This window comes from Aplidium turbinatum, chromosome 12 (assembly GCF_918807975.1).
Source record: "Aplidium turbinatum chromosome 12, kaAplTurb1.1, whole genome shotgun sequence".
Classification (NCBI taxonomy): domain Eukaryota; kingdom Metazoa; phylum Chordata; class Ascidiacea; order Aplousobranchia; family Polyclinidae; genus Aplidium; species Aplidium turbinatum.
In genome coordinates, this window is record NC_137483.1 from 12399726 (window position 1) to 12414715 (window position 14990).

General features: G+C 37.5%; 1 protein-coding gene across 1 annotated transcript; it reads left to right on the forward strand.

Moving 5' to 3' along the window:
• Positions 1 to 1194: 1194 nt before the first annotated feature.
• On the forward strand, positions 1195 to 14679 carry LOC145781390 (uncharacterized). Its single transcript, XM_082593182.1, has 3 exons — positions 1195 to 1310; positions 7258 to 7309; positions 9859 to 14679. Exons 1-3 carry the CDS (start codon positions 1244 to 1246, stop codon positions 12557 to 12559), a joined length of 2820 nt encoding a protein of 939 aa, XP_082449308.1. The 5' UTR covers positions 1195 to 1243; the 3' UTR covers positions 12560 to 14679.
• The last annotated feature ends 311 nt before the right edge of the window (positions 14680 to 14990 follow it).

Genomic DNA, 14990 nt, shown 5'->3' on the forward strand with positions numbered 1-14990 from the left:
GCAGTTAACGGGGGCTGACCTAACAATGAAGAGCGCAATGCCAGCAAATCAGCAACTTACTTTTCAAACGACTGTTCTATTTGACATTGTGTAAAGCAGCGTCGTGGAACTCATTGGAGAAATCTTTTCCATACCATTATTGAAAAGGCTAATTTTGCCCATACAAATATGCTACACTGTGAATCTGAGCATGCAGTGGAAAGCAGTGAAAAACAATTAATTAATTACATTAGAATTTTCGCTTCAATGGCTGTCATCCTCGATACAAAGTTTCATAGATAAAAACGTTACTGTTTGCAAAAATAAGATCGTTTGAAAGAATTTGGTGCTCACAGACCTTACACAATAGACATTCTTTTTTATTGAACATTTTATTGAAGCAATGAATGCTCTGTTATGCACTTTTGCATTGGCAAATTAAGCCTTCTCATTTGCTGAGCTGGAGATTACAATTTCAGATGGTAAATCCTGATAAATTATAAAAATGTGTTTAAATTACCTTGTGCTTATTTTTACGAGGTGTAGACGCGGTTCACTAATGATTAACTGAAAACGATTTTCAAATGAGCAGAAGGGAAAAATTAACGATTAATTTAAAGTGAGATTAAGTCGTGGGTGTCACATGTTGTACACCTTCAGGCTTCAGTGGAGAGTTAGATGAGTCGATGAAACGTTTGTGCGATGAAACAAAAGTTTATCAGGCGTTTTATAAGGTAAAGAACATGGGACAAACAGTTTTCCATTAAAAAATTGTATGCTATATAAACTAAAGCTTTGTTTTCTTCATCTATATTTTGTACGGTACTAAAAATACTGTGTTAGTTTCCAAAACTTTTGTAGTGCCTTTGAAAATGATACTAGCTCCCTATTTAACACAAACGTTAGTTACATCAACAATTTTAGACTGTAAAGCAGTAAAGTTAGTCAGACGAGACCTCTGTTCATTCGATTGGCGTCTGTGTCTGACTTACCGCCAGCAAACATGGCGGAAAAAATTACCGCGCGATCATCTAGCAAGCCACTAACGTCATCATTCGCAGTCTATTTGTTTAGCTTGAGGGTGCGTGACCAGCTCAGACAGTGCAACTTGTCTTTTCCAAGTCGCATCGACACTGGGAATTATTGCAATAGGCGTATTGCATAAGTTGAAGCGTTGTATCTGTAACAAAATATTTTTTTTTGAAAATAGGTTTTGTTTGATGAGATTTTGAGCTGAGAAACAGTTTTGCTTGTTTTTGTAATAATGGGAGGGAAAAAAAATACTTGTGGCTGCTTTCCAGTAAAGCGCAAACGAAAGAAAAAACCAACAGGTAAGCTTGGATTTAAGTTTTATGCTGAAATTAACTGACAATTATGACTGAAAGCATGCCAGCCAGGCATATGTATTCTACTATATGACAGTCTACATACAGTATTTCAAAACAAAAACGACCGCTGATCAACTTTAAACAGACTCAGTCATATGATAAACCACTTGAATGCTCGCTGTTTTATGGTTGCTTTCTCAATGAGTGGTCTACAACTGATCAAGTCCAGTGCTGAACATCCTTTGCTTTTATCAGCATGTTGCAATTATAAGTTCATTCATGATTGAGTTTTTGATTGATTGAGATTGAGGATTTTCATTAAAAAAATTTACACAACTGTAATTCACAATTACTGTAGGCTACTCTACTTTTGAAAAAGACTCGATTTCTATATGGCTAGTTAGGTCAGTGATATGTAATTGAGTGAAGCAAGCAAAAAAAATTAACGAAAACAAGAAAAACAGATGTTTTTTCCAGTTTTTTTTTACGGGGTAGGGGCACGTGAGTTGGTCTACCACCTTTTTCTACACTTTTGCTATGTTGACTTGTATTGTTTTTGCTGTGATGGTCAAAAATAAAAACACCTGGATAGTGCTTACGCTACTCTTCTGAATAAGTCGGTTTAAACTTTTGTTCTCTTTAAAACTAACCTAGGGAAAGACATCAAACGGTGTTTTATCTTGGTAGCGTGAAAATCTCGGACTACCAGATAAAACTACATTTGGCAGAAACGGCTGTCCAATGTCCATCTTGCAAACTACAGGCATCGATTCAAAATAATTGTTTCTCGAATGATAAGATAAAGCAGCTTGTGAAGAGAGGGGCGTTCTTCCCGGCTATCAGCACAAGGCTGAGCACTCGCTAGTACAGCGAGCAGCTGCGATTCGCTAACCATAACGGTGTAGCTTCCACGCAAGCCATTCAGACTTTCCAATCAACGATATGTTTCTCGGCAGCCGATTTGTAGCAAGAATTGACAGCGATAGACACGTGTTTCGCCCATGAGGCTGGGCTCATCAGTATCGCACCGTATTCTGCCACAAATTTATTCGACCACCGCTTTACCAGTCAGTTTAACTCTTATCTTTGTGGAAACAAAGAAAGAGCCAACAAAACCAGCAGGCGCCAGGGCAGAGGACATGTGAAGAGAGGGGCGTTCTTCCCGGCTATCAGCACAAGGCTGAGCACTCGCTAGTACAGCGAGCAGCTGCGATTCGCTAACCATAACGGTGTAGCTTCCACGCAAGCCATTCAGACTTTCCAATCAACGATATGTTTCTCGGCAGCCGATTTGTAGCAAGAATTGACAGCGATAGAATATCGTTGATTGGAAAGTCGATTGGAAAATCGGCTATTTGATTGGAAAATCGGCTATCGTGTTCACTTAAAATTGTTAGCTCAATATCGTGTGCTTTTGTATAGCGCTCCATAAATTGAAGATATGCGTTGCTCTCATCACATCTCAGTTACCAAAATCGCCTTTTTTAAGCATCTGCAAACGTTGAATCAATGCAAAAAATAACACTTTTGTTGGTTGGGTTTGCAGTTGAGTTTCAGCGCAGCAGTACAAAGCAGTAACCTGGTACTGTAGTAATCTGCTATTCAAATACTTATTCAACAAAGCAAACAAAAATAGGGCATTCACATAATGACTTTAGTGTAAAATTTTAGACTGTCGTAACTAGTAACATATATAGCCTACCAACCAGGAGTCAATAGCAATATCCACCCACCAATCGGATTACGTTGAACTCGGCACGTGTTTTCAGGTGTCGGGTTCTTGAAAGATTGACCTTTGCAGCTGCTACTTCTGCTTTAGCCTCGCATTGATTGGATTTTTTTATTTTAATGTTTAATGAAATAGAGTAAGGCCACAATGTTTTTTAATCGTTCCAATGGCGAAGTGTTAGATTAGTGCTGATCAGGGCTTACTCTAATTTGCAAGGGTGATGACTGAAAACCAACCGCTCTTCTTGACAAGCTAATTATTGCAACTGAAGGGTCTTTGCTTATACATTCCATCAAATACGCAAAAAGTGTGATCCGTGATTTCATTTTTGAGATAAAAAAAAAAAAATTCCAATTGTCATTCTTACTTTAGCACGAAACTCAGAGTGCAAACGTAGCGACAAGTATTTCAATAACTGTCGAAAATAGTCTCATTCTTTGCAGTTGTTTTGGGTTAGCCTAACAAGAAACAAACGGAGTCCATTCATTCTGATACATGTTTATGGAACAACAATACTATCCAGTTCCATGCTCGTCCGCAACATCACAGAGGACATGAGAAACATGAATACACTTCACTCGACGACTATCAAAGTCTAAAGTTTCAAAAAGTTAATACCAGGAACACGACTAGCCTACATGATGAAGCCTCATTCTTTGCAGTGCTTCTGTGTTTGACTAAGTAAACCAACGTAATACATTGCGTTGCTATGGAACAAAATATTGAGTCACAGAAGATATGAAAATTTTTAATAGAGCTCATTCGACGGCTATCAAAGTGTAAAGTTACAGAGTTAACACCATACGAATGACTATATGATAATGTTAATCACAATAGACAATGATAGAGTACCTACCTTCTTTAAACAACGAGTCTACAAACTGAGTCATTTTTACATTAATTTTTGCCCCGAAGACATTCAACTAGTGCAAAGTGTCAAATGACATTGAAGTTTTCAACAAGATGTTAATTTCTGTGCATCTACCAAATTGGACATTTTTTTTATGCCTACTTTTAGTGTTTTCTTCAAAATGTATTACTTGTTGAGGAATGTGAAGTTGACATTTTACAAATCTTACGTCATATAAGAAAACGTAGAATCTTGGTGGATTCAAGAATATACACAAAACTTCCCGCCATCCATCAGTGTTATAATAATAATAATAATGGTGTTGCAAGCACAGCAGTGCTTTTTCACCTTCATAACTTACATAGCAATATTAAATAAATAAAAAAACGAAATAGAATACCAACAAGGGAGTCATAAACAAGAGACAAAACACCAAGAAAAACGAGTCAATACTACCTAGATGATACATATCTTATTAAAGGCACAGCATAACACTAAAATCAAACAAAATCACCTGGGGCTGGAGACACCATATAAGATAGAATATAACTGTCAGTAGAGATAGGTATACAATACATCATACAATAATGGGCTACATACGTTATATACTGTACAAGTTACAAGATGTACTGAATGTCAACATTAGTGGAGGCGGCCAGTACTTGCAAAATATGACTACCCAATTGGGTCAAATTTAACTTCTCTATTTCGCCAGTGGTGATCCAGTCTTGCTTTGAAGCTGTTTAAACTAGGTGCTGTGACAATTTGCTCGGGTAACTTATTCCGTTCATTTACGATCCGATTCGGAAAAAAATGTCTTCGCTTTGTTGTTTTGAAGGTACTGACTTTTAATTTAAATTTGTGACCTCGAGTGTTGTGGACACCTTCATGTAAGGAAAAAATTTCTTTTTCATTAACATCATAAAAATTTTGAAGATACTTGAAAGTTTGAATCATGTCATTTCGGAGTCTTCTAAATGTTAGTGTTGGTAGGTCTAGTCTTTTTAGTCTTTCATCGTAAGGCAGGTCATGGAGACATGGGACAAGTTTATCTGTTTCATAACACCCGGCCTGCGGACTTACAAAAGCTTTCGGTCGAGTCTAGTGAATTTTACCAGTCCAAGCCCGACACATCGTTTCGTTTATCAGTTAGTCACCCAAAGCTTGAAGGGAAAACGCAAACTTGATACCGTGAATAGGACTTTCGTTATGCTCTGTTGATGTAACAGAGAATGGCGAGAGAATCAAAGAAAGCTTTAAGTCGAATGGCTGCCTAGGTTCTTGCTACTATTATGGTAAAGACAAGCATGATTCAAAGAAAAGCATAGTTGGCTAAGTAGTTTAGGAAGCTAGCGGCTTGCTTCAATACAAATCAACATACCGTTGAACCAAGCTGACCTTGTATTGGGGACTTGTATGCATAAACCACTGGTCCAACCATTCGACAATAAAAACTTTCACTTGACAGTTGGTGCGGTGTTTGGTGCAATGGCATGCAGCTTGACTTTAGGTAGGCATGTAGGCTTTGTGAAGTGAGCCATACGTCCATGAAAAGTTACCATGATACAGTCACAGCTACATTTATTCTGTGACTGGGCTCACAAGAAGCGAAATACCGGACCGCTGTCACAACAAACTTCAGTAGTCATGGTTTTAACAATAAGGTCAAAACTCACGGTCTGAGTACTGTACTGAATCAGTGCCAGCGCCACAACTGCGCAATTTATAGTGCCATCGATTGCCAATGCGGTGTATCACAACCATGCTTTTTTGTTGGATTTATAATTTTAAGCAATCAAAAAGTTTACTGCCGACATACCATTTCTGCCAGCAAAAATTGTCTTTTTACATCGTTTCAATGTCTCTAGAGAAACGATGTAATAAAGGAAAAGTTTGCTGGTTGGTTCAAAACTTCCCGAAGAATCCCAAGCAAGCTGCTGGAACCAAACGATAAAATTGTAACCAAACACAAAACCGTACTTTTCGCTAGCTGCCAAACCGCATCTTTTGAGCAGCAGATTTACGATACATGCCGACGAAGACATCCCATAAAGGTTATGGTTTGATTTGTTGACATTTTGTGGCATTCAGTTGCCATTTTACAACTTTTACTTCTGATGCCGAGATTAAATGCTGATTGAACCATGTTGGTCTGTCACTCTGTTTTGCTAACAAAACAGGCTTTTAAAGGGCGTTGAAATTTGAAAAGAAATTACTGTCAATTAAAGTAACACGAGCAGCTCGTAATTTACTATCGCAAATATAACCACTCCAGTTGTAGTAAAAATAGTAAGATTGGGTAAACAGGAAGTTCTTCAATGTGAAGTGGCAGATTGTATTAACCAAGGACGTAGCTATGAGGGGGCTTAGTGGTCGCTCCCTAATATTTAACTTGCCCTTCCACCCAACAAAAAATATGTTTTCATAGTATTAGCCTACATCGTTTTAATACCATTATAATTCATGTGAAATAACGTTTGCCCCCCAACAGTTGCTTTTGCCCCCCTAAAGTTTTCTTTCTAAGCTCCGTCACTGGTATAAATGGTATTAGCTTGAATTTATGTTTCAAAAGGCTGTTGTATGATTCTTTGCTTTCCTCGTTTTCCACAGCAGTAGGCTACACGTAAAGGCAGAATGTCCTGCGTATCTTAGTTAGCACTTTTAATATCCACAGACGTTGCTATAAAAAATCAGTTCAGCGGTGTTTTGCGATTGGCTAATTTTTAATACTGACCCATCTCTGTTCTTGACACTGTCTTTCCATGGCAAAACACATGAGAGATATTACTGCTTTGTCCTGACATTTTATTGTCATTCCAGCTTTTGTAGCCTACCACACTTATATTAACCCGATGGCAAGTTGCAGTAAAAAAGGATTACAATCATAGAAACTTATGCAGCTCATATATAACGTAGGCCCTCATAAATAAGTATCAAACATACAATTTGAGAAAATAGTATTAAAAAAATTCCTGCATTGATTATTATGATCAATTCTGCATTTATTATATCAATTCAGTGTTTAGATCAGTTTTTCATTTTCATTGTAGATATGATAAGCAGTTATTTTTTTGTTACTTGATAAGGGCTAACGTGTGTATGGCCGAAAACGTTTGTAGCTTATAGATTATGTTCAATTTTAATGGATTATGTTAAATGCCGTGTGGTTGCTTGGTTGTATACGTGTGTGGTTGATGATTAAGATGTTTTATAAGTTACTATAAAGCGTAAATTGTTTAATTCGCTAACCGGTTTTCACATTTTTTCAGAGTTTTCAAACTTACGGGTACCCCTTAACGTGTGTGCACAGGTTTTGTGAATAATTTCCATCACTAAACTACGAAATGAATTTTGTATTCTTTTGTTTGCAGATGCCGCACGTACCCCACTATACGCTGATCAAAAAGAAAGTCTGAAAAAGAAGTGAGACCTTATTCAGTTAGTCGTACGATTTAGTGTTTGTTTTTTTGGCATCATACTGTGATTTATATTGTGCTCGCTTGATTTCGAATGATGTAAAGTTAAGCACACATCGCCACTTTCTTACTTGAAACGTTACGTTACAAAGTAAATAAGAAAACAATGATCTCACCGATGGATGTGAAAATTCATTTACAATCTGGCCACGCCTAAAATACATTCACCTTGATGATCACTGATAGCACCATTTCTTTCAAGCACCTTCAAGTTAATTTGACTTTGCAGCATTGCAAATAAAAAAAAACTACCGTCAAAACTCTGAAGATAAAAAACAATAAAAGAAAACCGTGACCATTTTCTAGTTTTTTATATTCAGAAGCTCGTGGTAGCCTACAGCGCGAAGCATGAGTGCACTAATATTGCAACACGACACTTTGCAACTATACTTTACGAGTACAACACATTTATTTGGAAATGTCATTAAAGCCCCGATCGAACTCAAAATTGAAGACGCAATACTAGAGTTTCATCCTTCTTTGCAATCATCAGTAGTGCATATCACAAGAGTGAAACTCGATAAGGCCATGGCGTCTTCCGTTTTCGTTCGATCCTTAATAACTTTATAAATCCCCACATCCTTTTGATTCTGAAGTATTGGGTAATATTTGATTGTATCTCTTCAGCTATATTATGAAGGCTACCTTATTTTGCTGTAGACGAGCCAATTTTGTGATTCTAGGAAGTTTCTACTTGTAAAAACAAAAATTTCAACAATAGATTTTATGTTCTTTGTTGTGTGCTTTGCAAATACGAAAAGTTTTTAAATGTTCCAACAGTAACATGGGCAAACTGTATTCGTTTGGTTAATTAAACTTTTGAAATCTATATGGTCTAAGGTACATATGTGCCAATTTTCATGCTTGTGTCACCAAATGAAGTATTTTACGAGAAATCTAAAGTTATCTGCTTAACTAGTAGGAAAACATCAGGAAAGGTTAAATTGAGATTGCAAACATGCGTGCTTGTTAACTTTTATTGTACCGTACCGAACTGATGTCTCAATAGAACATTGAATCAACGAGGTGTTGTTGCATGTAACTGAAAACTACGTTTAAGCAACTAAATGTAACAGCCTGAATCACAAGTAGTTTGGTTTCGCGTTAAAATAATGATTTTTGCGATAGTTTTTAGTTGCTGTGAAATTTCTTCGTTTTTGCATTGTTTTTGTAGCACTGTTAGATTTCTCATTGAAGATGATACCCCTGGAAACACATAACCCTACTGTTCTTTTTAACATTTCTTCAATGTAAAAACCGGTTTCCTTTCAGTAAAAATTAAAAAAAAAAACACGTTATGCTTGGCTAGGTAGTCTACTTGAGTACCACGTTGCATCTTTTCCACAGCAAAGGAGCGAACAGCGGCGAAACTCATAGCTTGTACCAGAGGACCAGTTAGCTAAAATGATTCCCTCAGCTTTTTTACTTATGCCATCGCAAAATGCAATAAACAAAGTCTTTCATATATTTTGTTTGTCAGAGTCAGGGCGGTTTGCCTCTCCACCAGTTATTGTGCTGGTATACTCTCTTGAATTTGATGCAAAGATTTGAAAGTCCGATAGTTTTACTGCACATTGCATTAAGAAAACTAATGCGCGCTTTGTGGCCAGCGCTTCGCTCGTGAAGTAAAATGTTTAATTTGACTTGCATTTGAACGCAAACTGCCATGCAGACTGTGTTGTAAAACATGCAATTGCAGCAGCACAGATGGCGGTCTGACTTTAGCCACAGGCATATTCAAAGTAAATGTATTGTTTATTTGTGAATTTTGCTTTGCCGATGGTCAAATAAGTGCAGTATTAATGAGCTTTTACGATGTGGTAGAGTGCAGAAAATGAAACGCGTGTGTGATCAGAAAAACGTCATCAATGAAAAATTGTGATGTTTTACATTCAAATTCTTCTTCGCATTGCCTCATTAGAGCTGCTTTGCATTTCTTGGAGCAATGTAAAACGTTTGGTTGTGACAATGTTGCTACGTGTTTAAAAAAAAATGAAGATCAGTGTTGTGTGAAACCACTAGTTTAAAAGATAAGTGTAGACCTAACACAGGGATACTAGACTAGTTTAGTAATCCTTTACCTAACACTTGATTATTTGTACTGAATTGAAGATGATGCAAAGTTCTCAATATAACACCGGTTGAGACACAACAAAAAATTATAACTTTTCTTGCTTCTGGCATCTAATTATCAATTTGTGCGATCAATTTTAAGTCACAGAAACGTTCAAGTTCGATATATTCCTGAAAATTTGTGTAAAGCATTTTGCGTGGGAACTTTTTCACCAGCTTACAATGCTTCCCATTGTAGCACATTAACACGTGACCACGTCGGCAGTTTTTGTGTCTTTTGTAATAGATTAAAAATTCGCAGCGATATGATGCTCAAAAACAAGTCAACTGTTCATTTATACTTACTATACTAACTATAATTTACGATGGTGTGATCTGAGATAATCCCTAACAAGACATTTAAAAGCGATTTTGTATTTCTAGACCTTCTCCAATAGAGGATGATGTGACAGTTCAAACAGCTTTGCTTCCAAAATCTTCCCCTCGCGAAAGTCTCAAGTTGCACAAACCCAGTATAAAGGAAGACAGTGTCGTCTCGGTGGAAGTAAAATCTGAACAAAAAGAAGTTCCATTAGTTACAAATAGAAAATCAAGTTCTTCCAGTTCTTCCTCTTCCAGGGCGTCCTCCCAGAGTGGATCATGTAACAGCGTTATTGAAGTTCCCAAAAAGACAATTGAAACTGGTGCAAAAAACACGAATGTAACTGCGGAAATTACATCGTCGGCAAATCAGGATGACGTTCCAAAGGACACAAACACGTCAGAGGATGCTGATGCTCCACCAAAGGAACGACTTCAAGAACCAATCTCGAAACCAAATCCTGACATCACCACTGTTATCGAATTGTCTGCTGATAATGATGTTGCAAAAAAAGTCGATCCAGACCTCAAAGTGGACCATATTGTAGAGGCTGACAAAGTCCTTGCACCAACCACTGCTCCTCAGCTTTCTAGTCCACCAACAGCTGAAGTAAATGTGCAAAGAGCCACGTTAGAGCATGAAGACAAAAAAGATTTAATTGAAGTAACTAAAACAGATTCAGTATTGTCTGCAGAAGAGGTTAAAATATCCAACGCTGCATCAGCCTCATCACGTAGTTCTGCATCTTCGTTTGAGGTAATTGATGATGATGTTTTAAATGAACCGCTAGTTAATGGTTCGACGGCTGAAAAAGGCTCAGAGTTCGAACAAAAAATATCGGAAAAAGACAAGCCACCTGCTTTAGATGTCACAGACGGGAATAAATCGGACAAAACTGTACCGGAAGAATTCAAAGACTCGAACGCTCAATTGAATTCGTCCTCAAGCAGTACACGGACAGAAGATTTCCACGATGCCAGCAACTATAGTGACATGTATATGAGCAGTGAATCTATTCCAAAGCAAAGCGGTGAGCATAAGAGCAGTTCGGAGAAAACTGTTGCTGGTGCGTTGATTGTAAATGAAGTTGCGATTGTCAGCACAGAAAGCACGTTGCAAACAACGCATCAAGAATTAGATGAAACTTCTGATACCAGTACTGAAAAAAATTCACCAGCACTGGATAAGAATGATTCAAAATTTCTAGTAGCTACTGGTGCGGAAAATGAAAAGCTTGAGTTAGATGGTCTTGATAAGATTAATAAAAGTGAAGCATTAACCGCCACAAAAGATAACAGCGACGTTTCAAACAGGGTTGGAAGAAATGAAGGGCGAGGTAATTCTTCCTCCTCTTCATCTTCAGAATGCCATGACGGTGATGCTTCTGATTATGCAAAGCACAATGATGTGAAAGCTGATACTTCATCTGGTGATACCGTTTCTGAAGCTGAAAAAATAAGCCTGACTGTACATGATGAGCTGCATACTCAAACTAAAGAAGAACCGCTTGAACAGAATGACCCTGAGGTTGATATATCTCAGAAAGATGAAAAGGAAAATACTAATAAAGAAGCATCGTCTCATGAAGTAAAACCAGAACTTTCAATTCAGGAAAATTCTAAAACTGTCGAAATTACTGAAGACTCTTCACCGAAGAAAAAAGAATTAGCTGAAAGCAGTCTTAGTGAAAATACTGCTGAGAATGTAGTTAACTCACAGACCTTTAATGGATTTCAGTCAACTGAGGCTGATGAATCAGCAGTAGTTTCAAAAGAAGGTGTTCAACAAAAAGAGTCTCCCAACGGTACCACCTCTTCTACTTCCTCAGATATATCTCAAGCGGATCAAGACAAAGAAGTAATTGAGCAAGAAGCAAGTGAAACAACAGTAAATGAAGAAGATTTGAAAGCAAGTGGCAATGAACAAACAACAATTCAAGAAGAGTGTTCTTCAGAACAAACTCCTTTACCAAAACTTCAAAGAAAGAAACGAGAAGACATAACATTTCAATCAGGTTGGAGAAAAACAGTAAAGCTGATAGATCTACTTAGCGCTGGAATTGTGACGGAAGATACTGCAGAGAGTTTAGAATCCGGTGTCTTAGATGAAACAGAAGTGGCTAACAATGCTCGGCAATACTTAAACGGTACTGAACCGGTTGCTGGGTTGCTTATTATGGAAAGTGGGGAAAAAATGTCTTTACACGACGCCACCAAAAAGCGAATTGTACGTCGTGGAACAGCTGTTAGTTTGCTAGAAGCTCAGGCTGCCACTGGGAGTATCGTTAGCCCCTATACAGGAGATAAAATGAATGTAGAAGATGCAACGAAAATCGGATTAATCGATAAATTTTTGCAATCAGTCTTGAGTCGAGCTGAAAGAGCTGCGTGTGGCTTTAAGTCAAAGTTGTCGCCAACGCCTTTGTCTCTCTTTGAAGCCATGAAGAAGAACCTTGTTGTGGAAAGTCACGGAATTCGATTGCTGGAAGCTCAAATTGCTACAGGAGGAATAATTGATCCCAGAGCTAATCATAGGTTACCAGTTGAAGTAGCTTTTGAACGTGGACTATTTGATGAAAGGTTGAATAAGATCATTGACGACCCGTCAGACGAAACAAAAGGATTTTTTGATCCCAACACCAATCAAAATTTAACGTACACGCAGTTGCTAGAAAGGTGTATAACAGATGAAGAAACGTCACTTAAACTTTTGCCAATTTACAAAGGCAAGCAAAAGAAAGATTATTGGAAGCAATCGGTTTAAAAGTTCTACGCTCCTATTTGGAGTAGCTCCGTCTACTATGAACACGAAAGTCACTGGGCAGTACAGAACGAGGATTGATGACTCCATTGATGTTGAATCTAAAAGATTTAAAAGACGTCTAAGATCAGAGATCTTCTTGAGTTGAATTATATTAAACTGCGACAATTTAAGCTCAAAAATGCGGTAATCGGATCAACTTTTTAATTCTTGTGTCAATATGGAAGTCAATGATATGTGAACTACCTTAGCTATCTACTAACCTAATGCTAATATTCAAAACAAACATATAATACTGACGATACACTTTTAATAACATTGTGTAAAATTTGTGTTTTGATTATAGACCTTGGTAGTGCAGCAAAACGTACTTATCCCAGACAGCTTAGTTAGTGAAGCGCTCGACCATGGCTCGACTTTGTGCACAAAGAAATCCAAAGGCAAGCAGCGCTGGTTCGGCGGTCGGAGTGTGCGCTTGAGCAGCGCCTTAAAAAACTAACTTTTTGATTTGTGAAAATATAAGAATTTGATAAAATAAAGAATAATGGTTCAACAAAGCAAACTCTCTACCAAAGCTTTATAAAATATTTGATGACAACTTAATAGACCCCAAGGATGTCATTGGTGTTCAAGACACATCATATCATGCAGAGAAATGCGTCCAGTTTCAATATCCTATGCCTATATACCGTGAAGAGAATGTTATAAACTGTGCAAAATGTAGAAATATTGAATTTTATTGGGTTGTTATTTGTGTGTTGCTATATCGCTTAAGGCTGCTATCATAATGCTTCAAAATAGATTTGCATAAGCCTTTGCCACGCATCCATGCATTTATGTGATTTATCGATTTCTGCATCAAAGACGTAAATGCTACAAAATATTAATGGTTGTAAGTTCACTTAAAAATTGATGACGAATATTAAAAGTTATGAAAGCTTTGTTTAATGCAGAGGTCACCAAACTACGGCCCGCGGGCCGGAACCGGCCCGCGAACTGATTTCATCCGGCCCGCCACGTGCTGCGGAAATAACAGCTGCACTAGAACTGTTAAGGAAAAAAGTTACCAAACTTTTTGTAAAGGACTGACGTTGCTGTTGAGCTACACGCAACCTGGTAATGATTTTTCCATGTTGTTTCTTCTTATGATATCACAAACTTTGTTGTTCAAAACACCAATGTTTCATCGGTGCAATATCTCTGTTTAGGCAAATCATACCAGCCAGACTAGACATCATAAGCAGAAGGATTTGTATATCTTTTCGCTATTTGCATCCGGCCCGCAGCTGTTAATCTCACAGCAATCCGGCCCTCATAGAAAAAAGTTTGGTGACCCCTGGTTTAATGCATATCAATGCTCAACTTCATTAAAAAGCCATTGTAGACTCTTAGAAACTGTGCATTTAGGCCTACAGCGAAAAAGAATTAAGAATTCAGTAAATCTACACCAAGCTTGCATAACCTACTCATTCTCATCTTCAATAAAACTTGTTTGCTGAAGCGGCAGCATAAGATTGGTTACTCTGACGAGACGTGCTTTACACAGATAACACTTGCCACCAAAAGATTAATATTTAATTAATAATAAACTAATAATGCTAGAACATAGTCTTCAGTCATAGTCTAGTTTTCCAGGTAGGCTAGTGTAATTTGTTAACGTTTTATTCGCGTCTGGCGATGTTGAATTAACTGAATCAAGGTTTAATATCCACAAATAAGGAAAGAAGTGACGTGTTTGTGTACCACTATGTCATTATCCTGTATCTGATTAATTCATTTTGGCTGCTTGATTTATGTGCTCAACCAGGTTGAACAATTCTGTCAATATCACATCATGATTTAGCCTACATATTGCTAAATGTCATATTTACATAAACTCTGTAATTTTGTCGCTAATATCTCATAAAAGTTTGGATACTGTAACAAGTTTTAAGGTAAATTGGAAAAGTTTTCATTTGTACTTTTGTCTGATAGTTGATGTGATTTTTCACTAGATGACTCAAGTTGAAATTTTGTATGTGCAAATTATTACAAGATGCTCTTGGACTATTTTGAATATGAGATTAATATGCATTGAGTGGGTGCATGCAAGATGTGTCAATACGAGGAGAGCTACAGCAAGATTGGCTAAGTGTTTTGTTTGTGGAAAATGCGATAATAGAAAAGATTTAGTTGATGATTGCGAAAAAAGTTTCCCGCATGAAATTAAAAAAGTGAACAATTTCTGTTATTTGGGTGACCAAATAAATGGAAGGTGTGGATGCGAAGCGGCTGTAACAAGAAGGGCAAGGCTGGGTTGGGTAAAGTTCAGGGAATGTGGGGAAATGTTATACTGAAAAACATTTTCGTTAAAAGTAAAAGGAAAAGTCTATCGGAGTTGTGTGCGGCCTGCACTGTTGTAGGCCTACGGCAGCGAAACATGGGTGCTAACTGC